Source organism: Alosa sapidissima, chromosome 19, assembly GCF_018492685.1.
Source record: "Alosa sapidissima isolate fAloSap1 chromosome 19, fAloSap1.pri, whole genome shotgun sequence".
Lineage (NCBI taxonomy): Eukaryota > Metazoa > Chordata > Actinopteri > Clupeiformes > Clupeidae > Alosa > Alosa sapidissima.
Genome location: NC_055975.1, coordinates 17552084 through 17569583, shown reverse-complemented (window position 1 = coordinate 17569583; position 17500 = coordinate 17552084). Strand labels below are relative to the sequence as shown.

General features: G+C 41.6%; 2 protein-coding genes across 4 annotated transcripts in view; one reads left to right on the top strand and one right to left on the bottom strand.

Annotated features, from left to right (window-relative positions):
* Positions 1-12513, bottom strand: part of LOC121692827 (protein kinase C eta type-like) — a 29340-nt gene extending 16827 nt beyond the window's left edge. The window contains exons 1-5 of one of the 2 annotated variants that reach the window (XM_042071759.1): positions 11576-12513; positions 7328-7391; positions 2074-2227; positions 1848-1882; positions 1-51 (exon numbers count right to left, since the gene is read on the bottom strand). The exon at positions 1-51 is cut by the window's left edge and continues 32 nt beyond it. In XM_042071759.1, coding sequence (XP_041927693.1) covers positions 1-51; positions 1848-1882; positions 2074-2227; positions 7328-7391; positions 11576-11926 — 655 coding nt within the window. In that variant the 5' untranslated portion in view covers positions 11927-12513. The remainder of the gene's footprint in view (positions 52-1847; positions 1883-2073; positions 2228-7327; positions 7392-11575) is intronic. The other variant, XM_042071760.1, reaches the window with a different exon arrangement.
* Positions 12514-15956: 3443 nt separating this feature from the next.
* The window catches only part of ccdc88c (coiled-coil domain containing 88C), a 57483-nt gene continuing 55939 nt past the window's right edge, over positions 15957-17500 (top strand). For both annotated transcript variants that reach the window (XM_042071747.1, XM_042071746.1), the window contains exon 1: positions 15957-16553. In XM_042071747.1, coding sequence (XP_041927681.1) covers positions 16494-16553 — 60 coding nt within the window. In that variant the 5' untranslated portion in view covers positions 15957-16493. The remainder of the gene's footprint in view (positions 16554-17500) is intronic.

Below are 17500 nucleotides of genomic sequence, written 5' to 3'. Positions count from 1 at the left end.
ACACAATCACCACCAGCTGATGACACCTCTTGTGCACGACGCAGCTGCACACTGAAACACACAAGCACACACTCAGGCTCTTGTCAGGGTAGCTCAATAAAGCATGCACTTATAGAGGACAAAACATCCCACACGTACCCATAATCAGTGGTGTAGTCTATGTGATACACGGGACTACGCAGTAAACCCACTTAAGAAGCATCACTATCTCAGTATACACACTTAAAACAGGCAAGGATACGTATTAACATTTGGGGTTGATCACAGTATACTGTACCCACTACAGCTAACCACTTCACCACTGCCCATAATCAAAAAGAGATGCACAATTACATATAAATAAGGCTCACTTGGACAAATGTGACATTTATATTACTAAAGCATGAACACTTCCATGATACAAATCTATCATGAAAAACTAGACCATCTGACCATCACTGCACTACATAATTTTAAATAGTTTCTTGGGGCCTTAATAAAACATCTGTGTGATACTTTGGTCAAAATACCAAAAAGGAAGAAGCACCACAATACTGTCTTCAACCCTGTCTGAAGATCCCTGTTCAGAGCAGACCTCAGACCTCGTGTGTGTTGTTCCTTTACATTTAGCAAACAGCAGTTTCTTTCTTTAATCATGAGTGGTGACACGTTCCAGATTGATTATTTTTTTTTATTATTCAACAAGCTTCGCTATTAGACGTCATGTAGGGAAAAGCTCTGCATGGACCATTCATGTCTCAATAAATCACGGTTCCAGACCATGGCAGCTCGTAAACAAACAACTGGGTTTCTGTTACGTCTGTGTTTTCAGTAACCAGTAACCATCACAGATACCCAAATACAACCGTCAAAGCACTGAAACGGTGAAATTGTCACACAACATCACCTTTAGATGAGAGCCGGGAAATTCAGTGGCTAAAATGAATTAGCTAAAATCGTCTATTTACAAACTGACCAATGAAGCATGATGGTTGCATCACAGCTCCGACACATTACAAGGTGTGTATGTTTGTAGTTTAAGCTTGTGATCAGGAATATGATGCAGTGCAATGGTGTAGGTTGCTCATACATACAATACACTCCCTCTCACACCAACCTCAAGTTTCTTGAAAACTTTTAGTCAACAGTTTCTTGATAACTTTCATCATCCAATCGGAACACATTGAACCGGCTATGTGGTTGCCCTGTAATATTGCTCAAAAAAAGTTGCCCCATGTTTCACCTAAAGCACCTTAACACAGTGAAAACAATCATATTTATCCCCCTTGGTGTCAATATAACACCATTTAGCGCTTCCAGGGTACCCAGTTAGTTAAAAACCAACTGAAAGGGTCATGACCCTTCCTGGTGTGGTCACCAGTGTTACACACCACAATATCAAACAACCTGGGCAGGCATTGACAATGTCAGGGACTCGTCTCCATTTGACATATTCAGTTGTGACTTTTTGAGAATCTCTGATTCAGTTTTTAGGCTGAGATGTAACAGGCGGGTCAGCATAGTTGACTGTTTGTAAGTTTATGCCATGTCTCATAGGCAGAGAAAAGCTGTTGCTCTCAAACACTGTCCACTTAATCAAGAGTCAGTGTACTGATGAAGGAATAGTTAAAATAGACAGATATAGAAGGTTTGCAAAGTTATTTCATGCTTCCTTTAGTATTTATCAAAATATATTACTAGTATTTATCAAAATACAAAAATACAATATTTTAGTTTGATACAATGCATGACTACTGTATTTTGTAGTTTATTTTTGAAACACTTAAAATTAGGGTATTCAATATTTTATTCGGTATTATTTTAAAATACATTTTGATGTATTTTTGCCCATCCCTGCACACACTCACCTTGACACTGGTAACCCTGCTTTCCAAAGACACCCCTAAAAAAGAGATCAGCAAAATATTAGCAAAATGCTAAAACACTTCGTAAGGTGTACATTTGGCTGAAAGTGTCAAAACAACTATAGGTATAGTGCTTGTGTATGAGTGAGTGTATCTGTATGCCTGTGTGTATGAATGTGTGTGTGTGTGTATGTGTGTGTGTGTGTGTGTGTGTGTGTGTGTCTCATACCAAATGAATTCTCTGCAGTGGAAACAAAAGGTTGGCTGCTTGAGGAAGGTGGACATGAACTTGTGCCCATTGACCTGGTGGATGCGTCTCCGTACAGCCCCCTGCCGCTGTCGCGTGAACTCCTTACGGACTCGTGGTGGTCCTGTTGCCTCCTCTACACACACACACACACACACACACACACACACACACACACAGAGAGAGAGAGAGAATATACACATGATGGTCAGCAACATTCTTGTGTAAGACAAGTGTCAAAGGCAACTAAGGACATGCATATAAAATAAAGTTAGCTACTCAATTGCACTTAGACATTTTACTGTTTGTAACAGTCCTAATAGGTTATTGTGGTGCTAATTGACACAGATAAAGTCTGGCATAAATACGAATTGAAAACATAACCTGCTCCTCTTCTCTACAGTCGACCACACGAAAACAACCCACAGACAATAATTCAAGTGAACTTCTGAAAAAATAGAGTTCAATTCCAATTATGGCCTAAAAACATTTACTCGTCACTTGACAAATTCACACATACTGAGAAATGCAAAGCAAGCAAACACACACACACACACTCACACACACACACACACAAACACACACACAGTTTTCTATGAAACCAAAATGCAACACAATCCAATTTTGACTATACTTACTTACTTTACTATATTATACTATGCTCTATTTAGTATGTCGGTAACACTTTACTTGACGGGTGAGTTCATAACACATTCATAGCAGCTGTCATAAACTGCCCATAAAGCATACTCCAGTGCACATAAAGCATACCCCAGTGCCAAAAAGACAGAACATAGTCAAGCAAATAATTTTTGCTTCATAAAAATTTATTTGTTTTATGATGTAACCTTTGCAGATGATTTCTCCTCTTTTGCTACTGGGAATGTCGAACCGTTCCAGGTTACACAAATACAGGTCAGCTGAATGTAGGCTAGTTTACCTCCCAGTGTTAAACTCAGTGATGACGAATACTTCACAACTTGTATAGTAAAGTGACATTCGATGTAGACTTCATAAGATATTCATGAAATATTTACAAAGTCTGGAGAGATTAAATTAATGGTATCCAGGTTACACAAATACGATGTTGGACTTTTATTTTGACAAGTTGTCGTTGTTCTGTCTTCCACATTCATTAAAGGTTTGGTATGAATGTTAAGTCATGTCTCATGAAACAGTCATGAATGCTCACCCGTCAAGTAAAGTGTTACCAAACAAATAGATTTTTATGAAACAAAAATTATTTGCTTGACCATGTTATGTCTTTTTGGCACTGGAGTAGCCCATTGACTCAGATGTGACATGATCAGGTATGAGGTTTGGGACAAAAACGGCAATGCTGCTTTGCGATTGTTAGACTTTTATTTTGACAAGTTGTCGTTGTTCTGTCTTCCACATTCATGAAAGGTTTGGTATGAATGTTGAGTCATGTCTCATGAAACAGTCATGAATGCTTTATGTGCAGTTTATGACAGCTGCTATGAATGTGTTATGAACTCACCCGTCAAGTAAAGTGTTACCAGTATGTCTGTGTATCTGTGTACGTGTGTGTGTGTATGTGAGTGTGTACTGTATATGTATGTGTGTGTACGCGCGCGCGCGCGCGCGCGCGCGCGCGCGTGTGTGTGTGTGTGTGTGTGTGTGTGTGTGTGTGTGTATATGTGTGTGTGTGTCTGTGTGTGTGTGTGTGTGTGTGTGTGTGTGTGTGTGAGGGGTCTTATTTGCACATGACTACACACTGTACTCTGACACAACTGTATTATTAGCTGCTGTTTGCTGCCGAGAAACACTAACCACATGCATGAAAGGAAGTGTTTGTGTGTGTGGGTGTGTGTGTGTGTGTACACAGATCACCACCGGCCCCCTTTACTGCATGAGTTCCGACCATCAGTGGGTGTAGATTAGATTCTATCATGTATTCTAAAGTATATATTCTTTATTCTACTCTAAACATGTTTTTAACAAAAACAATTCAAATAGGAATGATTATATACCTTATCCAAGACACCGTGAGGAAACATACTGCATCCTTGTCTGGTCAGAGATGAGCTCCTTATTGTTAATCTTGTTTCAACCTCATAATAAGCATGTGTCTGTATGTGTGTGTGTGTGTGTGTGTGTGTCCAGGTTAAACCCTTATTAAGCCTGGTAAAGCTTAATATGTAGTACTAGTAGTACACATGCTCACATAAAAGAGGAAGCACAGAAAAAGAACTGCCCGCCAAAAGAGAACACACAATACTAATAACCGGTGGGTCTCAAAAATGTTCTATCGAATATCGTGGGAAAAGTTCATTTTTACCCCCTAATTTAGTTCAAAGAGTGGGTCTTTCATATATTCTAGATTCATTAGATATAAAGTGAAATATGTCAAGCCATTTTTTGTTGTAATCTTGATGATTACGGCTTACAACTCATGAATACCGAAAATGATCTCCATAAAGCTTGTCAGCAGATGGAAGCATGAAGTGCATTAAAATCTCCTGGTAGAAGGCTGCATTAACCCTGGACTTGATAAAACACAGTGGACCAACACCAGCAAATGACATGGCACCACAAATCCTCACTGACTGTGGAAACAAACTGGATTCTGTGCCTCTCCACTCTTCCTCCAGACTCTTGGAACACTGATTAGACGCTGATATCCAAATAAATGCAAATTCTGTTTTTATGTGAAAAGAGGAGTTTGGACCACTGAGCAACAGTCCAGTTCTGTCTCTTCTTAGCCCAGGTAAGACGCTCTAACCTGGTCTCTGATTCAGGAGTGGCTTGATACTAGGAATATGCCACTTGTAGACCATGTCCTGGACACGTCTGTGCATGGTGGCTCTTGATGCAGACTCCAGCCTTAGTCCACTCCTTGTGAGGTTCCCCCAAGTTTTTTAATCAACTTTGCTTGACAGTTCTCTCAAGGCTGCGGCCATCCTTGTTGCTTGCACACCATTTCCTACCACACTTTTCCATTCCAGTCAACTTTCCATGAATATGCTTTCATACAGCACTCCGTGAACCCCCTGCCCACCTTCTGTGGCTTACCCTCTTTGTGGAGGGTTTCAATAAGTGCCTTCTGGACAACTATCAAGTCTGCAGTCTTTTCCATGATGATGGTTGTGTTTACTGAACCAGACTAAGTTGTTGCTCTGGCGATCTTCGTTTACTAGTACGAGACTGTCCCTTCCCGTAGATGCACCAGATGTCCGCAGAAGTGCTGAGGAATTACCCTTTCTGAACTACAAAGGTGTTATTACCACTGTTATTATTATTACCACTGACATAGCAATTGGGCCCACACCCATGTCAGCTGCTGTACTCCTTCCTGGTGTAATCAACAATAGCTTCCCAGACCTTGTGTCCACAAAGCTCAACATAGTAAATCAGAATTTCAGAGCTGTGTTGTAGATTAACTGCAACTCTATAAACACACAGAAGCACTTAATGGCTGATCTTAAGCCTACAGGCCTAGGGATGTGTCATTGCTAAACCACCACAGTACGATGCAACTTTTGCTCAAACAATGACCTTGTAACACCTACGTCTAGCAAGCATTGTTTGGTCGAAAATAGCAAGTTCCTTCATTCAAAACACTCTCCACTGTTAATGACGTCGGGCTATAAGTTGATGGTGAAAAATCAGTCCTGTACATGTACTAGAGCATCTATAGAGCGACATCATATATAGCAGTGATTGAGAATACACAACCCACTTATAATGAATGGAAGAAAATGTTTCTGTCGTGTCCCAATATTTTCTTAATTTCAGCCTCTGCTTATGCACAGGTGTGAATGAGTGGATGTTGTGGATGCAGTTGTGTGCACAGGTGTGCAGTCTAACCACCATTGCAATCTATTTTTTTATATATACTTTTTTGATCCTGTGAGGGAATCTCTGTCATTTCACCCCTGTACTCAAGATGAATTAATGCAAAATGTAAAACGTTATGATAACTTAAATACTGAGTTGGAGGGTAATCAGGTATGAATATAGAGGGTCAATCTAGTCAAACTAATGCAATTAAAACGTTGACCTGTCGGTCCAACCATCAAACTTTCCGCCAATGCTTGCAATGGATCATTGGACCTACCCTGTCTAGAAACACCAAATCCAAGAACGATGGTTCTAACTAAAAAGATTGCAACTGAGGCTAGCCAATGACCCTTTCTAGAAACGCACCCCAGGATGGTGTGATCAAGCATCCCTGTTGCTTCTCCTGTGATCTCCCAATGTCAGCTTCCCCCTACAAGTTGTTTTACGCTTGATGGCTTGATGACCCAGAGGCATGTATGGATTCAGGATCAGGGGGGCCTACCAAAACCTCTCCGATCAAGCTACAGAAAAAACCCTACAAACTTTCCTTTCTACTGCTCTCTCTACTGCTCAGACCCTTAGCTTTTTAAAGACTTTGTTGAGATAGGATCTGAGATGACCTGGTCAGAGATTATAGACCAATGGAAACAGGTTCCATATTAAGGATACATTTGGAGGTTTGGCATGATTTCAGGGGATAGGAACTATAAAAACTCAGAATGCATCCCCTAAAATATTTTAAAGGGACACCAGGCAACGTTTTTGTGTTAATTACTCTTAAGTGTTAATCTTCGTAAGTCGGTATATGGTTAAATGACTCATTACAGGGTGAATGACGACTCTCTCGCCCGCCCCTACTGCCTGTAGGAAGAATATCCCACTTGCAAGTTCAGTGTATCGTACCCGCCGACCGAAGCAGGATCAGTTTACATCCTGCATCCACAGCACAGAGGCAGGCTAACGAAACGCTGGCGATTGTTGCAAACGTGTGTATAATGGCAGAGCCGGCGAAGAAGCAGCCAAGCAGACGCAAACAAGCTAGCTAACATGTCAAGCTGCAGCAGCCAGCAGAGGGGACTAGCACAGATAGATCCAAATTCCCAAAATGAGTAAGAAGGTATAAAGTTAGATTTAGAACATTCAAGATTTTTTTTTCAGGGAAACCAACTTGTATACTGAAAAGAGAAGAGATTAGAGAAGAGATAAACTGCTGGAGTACGACTTTAACAACTCTGCAAGTGTGGGCTCATCCCTGATTTTTTAAACTGATGGACTTCGAGAAGTGTTACTAATACATTCACCTTCCCCATTTTCAGTCAAGCTAGCAAAACCGAAACCATTCAAGCAAACACAGCAAATAAGCCTCAGGCCTGAATGTGTGAGTGAGTGTGTGTGAGTGTATGTGTGGGTGTGTGTGTGTAGAGATACTTACCATCAGTGAAGGAGCCTGTGAGTGTAATCTGAATGTACACCTTTCCCTCAGGCTCCAGGTCAACCTGACAAACACAAGAGACAAGCACACACACACACACACACACACACACACACACACACACACACACACACACACACACACACACACACAGTCAATGTTTATCACATTTTCAGACAAAGAAGATAATGTAGTGAGACATTTCAGCATTTCAGGTGTGGTGAGAAGCACAAGAAAGGAGTGTAGCATAGAACAAGTGTATGTAAGCACATTGTTGCTTGGGTTACCTCTCTCTTTCTCTCTCTCTCTCTCTCTCTGTCTCTCTCTCTCTCTCTCTTTCTCTCTCTCTCTGTCTCTCTCTCTCTCTCTCTCTCTCTCTCACTTTCACTCTCCCTTTGTGTGTCCATGTTTATGCTTGTTATGTCATGCCAGTGAGAAAAGATGGACAAAAATGGAGCTTCTCGGCAGGTGAGGTATGCGTATGCCGGATTTCTGTCTGCGTGTCTCACATGCAGCGTAAGCCCAGGGAGAACCCGACGGGGGCCGGCCCGAGAGCCTGTCTGTTTGTGTTTATGATATCAGCCATGCCAAGAGGGAGAGTGAAGAGTGAGACTGAAGCTGGTAGGGCTGGTTTTTCCTCACAACTTTAACACCGCGTCAGATTCGGAGACACTGAGGGTGTTGACTATACAAGCACCAATGTCAAACCTAATGTTAAGAAACAGACGAACAGCTGACCCTGTTTTGCACTGTACTGGGCCATGCATTTAAAGTTATCAGAAAAATGTCTAATCTTATCAGAAAACGGAAATCTGATAACATGTTGGACAGATAGCATTATGCCTTTGCATGCAAAATGTGAGATATATTCTCCACAGATAAATTCTCAAATGGATTTGAAAAATATGTTCAAAGTCCAAAACAGATTAATTAATTGAAGGTGTTAAAGGTGCCATGTTAACCCCGTGTGTGTGTGTGTGTGTGTGTGTGTGTGTGTGTGTGTGTGTGTGTGTGTGTGTGTGTGTGTGTGTGTGTGTGTGTGAGAGAGAGAGAGAGAGAGAGTGTGTAAGTGGGAGGGGGGTGGTGAAAGCAAGTGTGTCTGAGTGTATCCGTGTGTGGGTATGTGTGTGCCTGCAGTGAGGTAGATTCGGTGGGAAAGCAGCGATCAAACAAGTGTGGGCTTGTGTCTGATATGTGAAAAGAGCACAAATATCGCCTTTACCCCACATCTCATACCACAAACCATACACACACACACACACACACACACCTAAAATGAAATCAGCGTTAGGTGGACTTCTCTCAAGTCTACTCAATTCAGATGTCAAGACGTGGGTCTTAAGAGTCTAATTGGAGTAGGACTTCTTGCTTCACAGGTCATCCTACAGCAAGAGCCTGCTATCTGAACATCAGTAGAAACCCTATCTATTGTAATACACATATGGTTTTGCTATCTGATTAACTGACTTTTATCAGATATAGCCTTTCACTCTCGACCTTGTTTGCTCATGTCTGATGTCTAATGACCAATTTGTGTGTGTGTGTGTGTGTGTGTGTGTGTGTGTGTGTGTGTGTGTATGTCTGTGTGTGTCCATGTTTGTGAGTCAGGGTGTCAAGTCAAGTCAAGTCAAGTTAGTTTTATTTGTATGGCGCATTTAACATGCAGAGTGCCACCCAAAGCGCTCCACATACAAGACATTGACACATAAGAGAAAAGATGGCGGACGGAGAGGCATAGTCGCCAGCGTACCTGTGACACCAAGACAAACAAGGCAGACAACAAACAAATAAACAAATAATAAAAACTAAAAAAGAAAATAAAGTTAAAAAGAAAAAATCATGTTAAATTAGTCCAATTATCAACCGGCTAAAAATGTTCAAGGGCAATGATGACCCGCATGAAACTTTGCGTGTGTGTGTCTTGTGCCTTTTCTCTCGTGGTACACACGTGTACCTCCATATAACCCCCCACTAAAAAGGCCATCCAGCTCCTCTCCTCTCGGTGGAATGATTTACCACATCTTTCTAGCAGTCTTCTTTCTAGCGATAATTCTGAAATGCATTTAAAGACTCATTTACCTTGTATCTAACCAGTGACTAGTTCAAGTTGAAGTAGTTTATTGTCATGTACTCATAAAAGGAATGATAAGAAATTAAATTATTGTGCTCAAGAGCCAGCTAAACTTTAAATAATAAATTAAAAAGTAGTAATTAAAAAGGTATATTGTGCGTGTGTATGGGGTGTATGGTGTATGTGTGTGTGCGTGTGTGGGGGGGGGGGAAAGGAGGTAATATAAGGTTTGGACATGCTTTTTGCTATTGTTATCATTTTGTTACATTGTATTTAGTCTATTACTAACATTAGTACTTTTTAATTTAGGCTATATGACTTTACTTCCAACTGTTCATTTTAATGTGAATGTAATGTTTGTTGATGCCATTGGAAGTTGCTTTGGACAAAAGCATCTAGGAACTATAAACATAAACATGAGGTGATGATCTTGCTCCACTACCCTACCAGCCCTCCTGTGCACTGTACCTCCCCAAGTCCTCGAGTGACCTGCTACCGTACTGCTCAACCCAAACTTTTCCACTTCGCTGGCTTCAGTCTGCTCCCCTCAGCGTGCACACAAAGAGAGCAGTCTGAGAGTGGTGATCTCAGCTCAGCGTGCAGGCGAGGCCGGCTCAGTGGCGGCCTTCAGTAAGACAACGAAAGGCAAAATGTCTGCGCTTTGAGCCTGCGAGAGTGGGTGGGTGGCTGTGGTTTCTAACCCTTAGCTCTCTCACTAGGGCTGAGCATGCAGAGTAAACACACACACACACACACACACAGACACACACACACACACATACATACACACACACACATACACACACACACAGAACAAAAGCACACACACAGAGACACACACACACACACCATTCAGGCTACTAACTACGGGTGTGCACTTTAAAATAAATTTAGCAACTCAAATGCACTTTGACGTCATACTTTTTGTAACGGTCCTATTACTAACTCCTAACACTGCCAGAAAAATAGGCAGCTGAGAGATTCAAGTCTAACGATATCTGGGCTGCTGGTTACCGAAGTTAGAGTCTGCCCCAAGTTTCTACAGTTACATAAACAACTCAAGAGAACATTCTGTGAAATTAGATTCCTTTGAGTACTACAAGATTATTTCCAGTCATGGTCTAAATGCAAACACATCGACAGTGGTCACAGGAAGTCAGTGGGGACTCTGAGAGCTGAAGTGAAAGCCTTCAAACAGGTCTGGCACAGACAAAACGCCTTCAAGCTGATGGTCTGTGACACACCTAGACTGACTAGACTACAATGGGACTTATGAACCAGAGAGAGCATTGCAGGGTTACGACTCTATCAAATTACAGGTGGTTGGGTGGTGTTGAGGGGGAGAGGCAGGGCAAGAATGCTAACTAAATAGCTAATAATTAAACCCCAGTAAATAGCAAAAGTAGGTATGAAGTGGGGATGTGTTTTTGGATCTGCACTTGTCAGGGAAAGATTTTGAGTCCCCTGCAGGAGGTTTGATGGTCATGGTGCGATAACAGCTCTCCTTAACATGTTCTTCAACAACACAGAGGAAGTGAGAGGGAACTGTAAACATGATGTGCGACATTCATCACTCTGTCACTGATAACTGTATTGATCCTACACTAGGGTCAACACATTAGTCTGAAATGCATTGGGTGAATGGTAATATTTCAAAGTATGGGGCAAAGTATGGGTGCGTTGCACTGATGATGGAAAACTTTGTGCACTTTGGGAGCACTTTGCACTTTTCACTGACTGGATTAAAAATTGCATCGGCAACAATAGTGTGCGAGTTCTTTCTAGACTGAAGGACAAATATTTCAAAGTAACCACTGCTATTCATAGCATTCTACATATCTGTCATAGAGATTATGGCTGAGCAATCATCATACTTGCTGAATTAGTTATTAGTCAATGCAGACATTATGCAGTCAGTGATTAGAGACCAATCTATACATTACAGTCACTATAATGTGAGTGAGACAGCATACCTGATAGTGTATTAACTAATGAGTCAAAGAGGCATAAGTCACTAAACTAGAAATACTAGAAACATAATACTAGAAACATGAAATAATTTATGGAATTCCCAGGGGTCAGCATCTCTTTGAAGACGCATCTCTCTCTCTCTCCTTTCCCTCTCTATCCCTCTCTCTCTAACACACACACAGACACAGGACAGTAGGATGACTAACCCATCCCTCGAAGGTTTCCTCGGTGCTCGTGGTCTTCATCAAGTCCTCGAACTGGATCGAACAGTTGGCCACGAAGTCATCATATCCAATGGGCGTGTCGTGAAACACGGCCAGTTCGATCTGTTTACCGCTGTTCACGTTCAGACCGAATTCTTCGTTGTAGGTGGGCATGTTGGTCTTCAGCTTTGTGTGCGTCTGCCCAACTTTGAACTCATCAACCTTGACCACTATGTAGGGGTCAAGACTCGGGTTCGTCTTATTGAACATGACAGTGTGTCGGCGCGCCGTGCTGGTGGGTTTTAAATCCACCGCCTCTCCAATTCTTAACTTTAGGTAGCCGTTAAACTTCATATTTCTTCAGGTGAATAGCAACAACAACGAAAGATGCACACCTACTCATTAGTCCTTGTGTAGAAGTGAAAATGTCACAATGCCATGATTTGTATAAAATCCGAATGAATGTTTCCATTCAAAGTCCCTTAGGCTATTTCCATACCCTTGTCGGAGAAAGTAAAGACTGTAGATTGCACATCAGTAGGCTACTTGTAGGTTATATTTTCCGCTGAATGCAACAGGTGCTGTGGCGCTTGGCTAACATAAGAAGCGCTACAAGCTCTCCTCTTCAGTCTTGGCTGTCTCATATAAACTCACTGGGCTAAACTGCTTTGAAGTGACACTTCCTTTGTGAAGTTGCCTGTGCGCTCCGTGCTCTGCGTAAAATACCCTTTTGCGGAACAGACTAAACGCTACAGCAGGCTACAAGTTACAGTAAAAGAAAAAAGGGAAGTAAGAGGCTATTTGAATGCCAGCTGAAATCTCCACCAGAAGTTAGCACGCTGAAACTCAAGAAAAAAAATCTAGCTATCCCCGTTGACTATCAGTTGGGTCTGAAGGGTTGCGTTCTGCCAATTACAGTGTCACTGTGACATTGTAGTTTCATTAACACGTACTGACAATACAAAGCAGTGTTATACATGAGCGTATAGACTATGTAGACCATAATGCACCGCAACATTATCAGTCGTGCAGTAGGTTGGAATTCAGATAGCCTATTCAAAAATTGGGATGGGCCTTGTCCAAACTGCGGATTGTTTGGTAAAATGTGTGCTTATAAGCATAAAAGGACACGCTGTTTCATTATTGTGTTTATGGGTCATGGGATAGTGGCAACCTGCGCAGTCTTACCTGTGGATGTGGTGATACAAAGCGCCATCTTGTGGTGGGAACCAGGCCCATGACGCTACCAGAAGACGTTGCTGGAACAAGCCCAAGGTCGGTTTCTATTTTGGAATGTTAAGATCAATCTGAAGCACAACGGACATTTTATATTTTGTTTAAAAGTTATCGTTCAGGAAAGGTCATTAACGAATTGCTCCATGAGACGCAACCAGGCTTGCCAATAACAAGTATTTTGATGCCCCCTGGAGGTTGCGCACTAAACACTCATTGAAAGCTATTATAGCCTACATTCCATGCCATGTAATACATGTCATGTAGACAGTCTAGAAAAGAAATAATTTGTCTTTAATTATTTGTTGTAGAGTTGTTTCCATGTAGTTTTGATTGAAATGGAATAAGCATATAAGTTTAGAAATAACATACAAATTGCCACAAGTTCGGTGTGTGAATTGCAGTGAGAATAAGTCACTGTGCATATCATTCTTACTGGCAACACAAAAGACCATACGGTTTAATCTTCCTTCAAGATGCATCTCTCTCTCTCTCTCTCTCTCTCTCTCTCTCTCTCTCTCTATCTCTCTATCTCTCTCTCTCTCTCTCTCTCTCTCTCTCACACACACACACACACACACACACACACACACACTCCCCTGTCTGTGAAACTGGGATTCAAATAGACATTCTTTGCCATGACTACTGTATAGTTCACCAGACATGCCAAATCAAACCGGAATCTTTCTCTTCCTGTGTCTCTCTGCTGTCCCAATGAGTGTTCTCTCAAGTGCACATGGAGAAGCCTTCACTGGTGGTCACTCACGGTGGGGCATCCTGCTGGTTGCCAGTGCCATTGCCATGCCAACCAGGAAACGATCTGTTTGGTGTTATGGGAACAAAGGAAAGGGTCAATTTGTCAGTGCAGTTACTGAAATTAAATTTCCAGAAAATCACCCATTCAGGTTCACAAATGCATTAGGAAATAAATTAGTGAAAGGACTGTACTTGGAAGTTTCTTCTTTCTTGAATCATATTTATACAGTAAGGACAGTTTCAGAATCTTAAGCATCATTTTGTAGTAGAGACAGGTTATGAAAAAGCAGGTTACAATTCCAACACAGGAATGCTGTGGAATTGGAGGGCATAGCCTACTATTATTTCCAAGTCACGGTAGCTGCAGTGGAGCAATCAGGTCAGTTTTAACACATTAGGCCTTAATTTGATAGATAGGCGAAGTGAAAAGTGTTAGGTCTAACTAAAGCTAATCTAACTAGACAAAATCTATTTGCTATCTATTTTTACCATGGACAGGACACTAAAGCGCAAACATTGATGAGTCAGCTCAATGCTACCATATGCCACACAATAGCTGTATTTAATGCATGAGAACTTTGCCTGCTGACAGACTTTGCACTTTGCCCACCAAACAAATTAGTGACCATGAACTTTCCTCAGTAAGTAACTTGGTTTGATTCTTTGATTTCTTGTCTTCCTTTTTGTCCATTCTGCCTTTCTTCTCCATGTTATATGTAATTAATTTGCATCCCCTCTGAACTCAAACTGCACCCTTTGAACCCAGAATGCCATTGGCACATACCACGCATACCAGTCGTACATTCTTCGCACAGTCCTCCGAAAGAGCAACTGTGCCTGTCTGCTGTCTGTGGCCCGAGTACATCACACAACACTTTCTAAGAACAGCCTCTCCCTTTTAGTGGCTTCTGAATGTGGTTGAAATTCCATAGTGAGCACCACTTGCCTTTTTCAGTGACTGTGTCCTGGATGGCTACATGGAAAGGTCCACATATGTGTCTCAAGCAGTAACCTTAAAGGTCATGCAAGGAACAAGTGCAGTGGTTGTGCTGAGTCTGTGTAGTTATATTGGAATGGAATGGCAAGAGTCCAAAATAATCCCGCTAGAGTAAATTCATTTTTATATTCATTGCCTGTACAATCAATTATTATATTGTGGATTTTAAATATACACAGAAGAGATCTCACAGCGCCCAATCAACAAACAAGCCTTCCGGTATTTACTGTCAAAAACAAAATAACTAACAAATCAACCTTTGTGGGCAAAAAACATCACCAACAGAACAACCTTCAAAAACATTTCACTATAGGTTATTAAGCAGGCCCCTTCCTTCATGTGTGTTTTATTGAATTAGGCCCACGACACCTTCAGAAGGCTCAACAGTGGTATCTGGCGTCCCAGACCCAACCACCTCCACACTCATGATGGGTTCGCTGTCAACAAATACTGACAAATTCTTTGGTTATTCCTCATTCATTGCTGTGGCCGTTTATGATCCGATCAGCAACGTAACCTGACAAACCATAAGCCCTTTATGTGGATACTGAACAATACCAACTCTTCAGTCATTCCTCTGTGTCGCTGTGGCTGTTTATGATCCAATCAGCAGCAAACAAAATGGGAATCCAACCAGCAAGCAGCTACCACCAACAAGTACCAGCAAATTATTTGGTCATTTCCCTCATTGCTGTGGCAGTTTCATGACCCAATCAGTAATCAGACAAACCACAAACCACAAGCCATTGATGTGGGCACTGACAAATACCAACAAACTATTCAGTCAATCCTCTTCCTTTCTGTGGCCATTTATCAGCAACAAACAAAATGCAAACCCTTATGAGGACACCAAGTACCAGCAAAGTCTTTGGTCATTCCTTTTTGTTGCTGAGGCCATTTATGATCCGATCAGCAACATAATCAGACATGGATGAATGTATTTGAAAGTAAAATACTTTCCAGTGAAGACAAATAAAAGTGTTACGGCTACAATTATTTTAACATGTTTCCCCTCATTATTGATTGACTGGATGGAAGGTGATTCCCTGGCTTACTTCTCTACTCACTAAAATTCAGCATATGGCATTGTGGATTTTGTTGTTTTTGACATGTATTTTTTTGTACACACTGAAGAATGATCTCATGTTAATGCTTACAAGAGCAGCATAATACAGTATATTATCACAGGACTGCTTGCTAAATAATCCACATTACCAGAGGAGCGCGCTACTGAGCTAGATTGGCGCAAATAGCAGGTTGTCCGCCGCTGACGTCATGTTAAATTAACCCAGTTCCCTAGAGTCATACATTGGCTGATCCTTGCCCCTGTGCAGATCTGATTGGTTGTCTGAGATGTCATTGAATCATGTTATTCATTCGGTTACAGGTTGGATGCTCCAGGACAAATAACGTAAGGCAGGCAATGGCAACTGAAAAGCAAGTCTGAAGTTTCACCCTTCGCGGCAACGTTTGTAACTTTTTATACCATGGAATGAGTGGGCCTTTCGTTTGCATTGTTTAACAAACTGTTGCCGAAGATTACTTTGAATGTTTACTTACTTGGCCAGGGCTCCAAATTACACGCTACTTTGTTCTTATTTACTTATGCCTACTGACCAGAAGTTGGAGGAAAAGTTTATTTTGAACTTTGAACAGAAACGCGTGTGTTCCTGGAAGACAATACAAAAAGGGAAAGGACGGAAATCACATTTGTGGACATATTTCATTGATCCGAAGGGGAGATCTAGTTGATCGTCTCACTCGCACAGACCGTGTGGCTGGACTCCGATGCCTCACGGCATTGTTCTGCCCGGGGTGGTGGGCATGCGGGTTTTGCCTCTCATCGCTTAAGGAATGCTCCAATCGCAAATCTGGCGGATTTAAACGTAATTTTTGGATTTCTTTTTTGGGAGCAATTTCTTTGAAGTCGATGAAATGGATATTACGGTGTCAGAACTGATGGCAAACTTCATGGACACCCCGTTGGTGGTCTGGGTAAGACAATGCACCGAGCTCTCTAGTTTTAACAGACAATGTGTACCCACCATAGAGACCAGTTTTGAAGTGATACTTCGTTATTAAGACTTATTAAGTTGATTCAGGAACACACCTGCAGATTTTTTTCTCCCAATCTAACGCGTTTCCTGCTAGTTGACGTTAGATCATATTACTCAGCGCTGTAAGAACAACCGTTGCTTTCTACACCGAAGCCTCAGCCAAGCCTAAATAATCTGCACTGTTCTAATTTATGGTAAATGTAACAAAGTCGCCAAAACAGATTCCGTTATGTTATGCGGATACGCCTTTGAAGTTCAATGATATAGGCGTAAATATAGTCTACACTGTCAACTTAATTTATATGTCAAAGTTCTCTAGGCTAACATTATCGCAGCCCATATTCAATGGCTGAATATAGCACATTCTTAGTTTACAGCAGTAGGGATAGGGCAACATAAGCGGACCAATAGGCCTACATCAAACTGTCAACTTTGGAAAGCCTCTTCATATGACATGAAATGCTCTTTATCCCCTTCTCCACCCATTTCGTATACCAACCTGGCGTTTCAGAGGCAGCTCAGGTGATTCTTTGGTTCAACTCACCCCTTCTGCAATATCTATATGGTGAGCTCAGTAAGAGTTGATAATACCTCTTCACACCTGGTTTGTACATGGATACATGGGCCATTACCCATGCACAAAACACGGGTACACACTAAACATGCATACAATTCCATTTAGGCCAGTGTAAAATCTCCTTTCAATGCAAATTGAACTAATTGGAATTACAGAAACGTTAAAGGACATTCATATTGAAAATCAAAGAGTAAGTATTAAGTAGTAAGAGGGTGATGAGATGGAGTGTCTGTGTGAGTAGTTTGCTTCTGCCCATCATTGCTGCACTGTACTGTAGTTGGGCAGCGCCAGGCCAGAGTGTTGAGAGG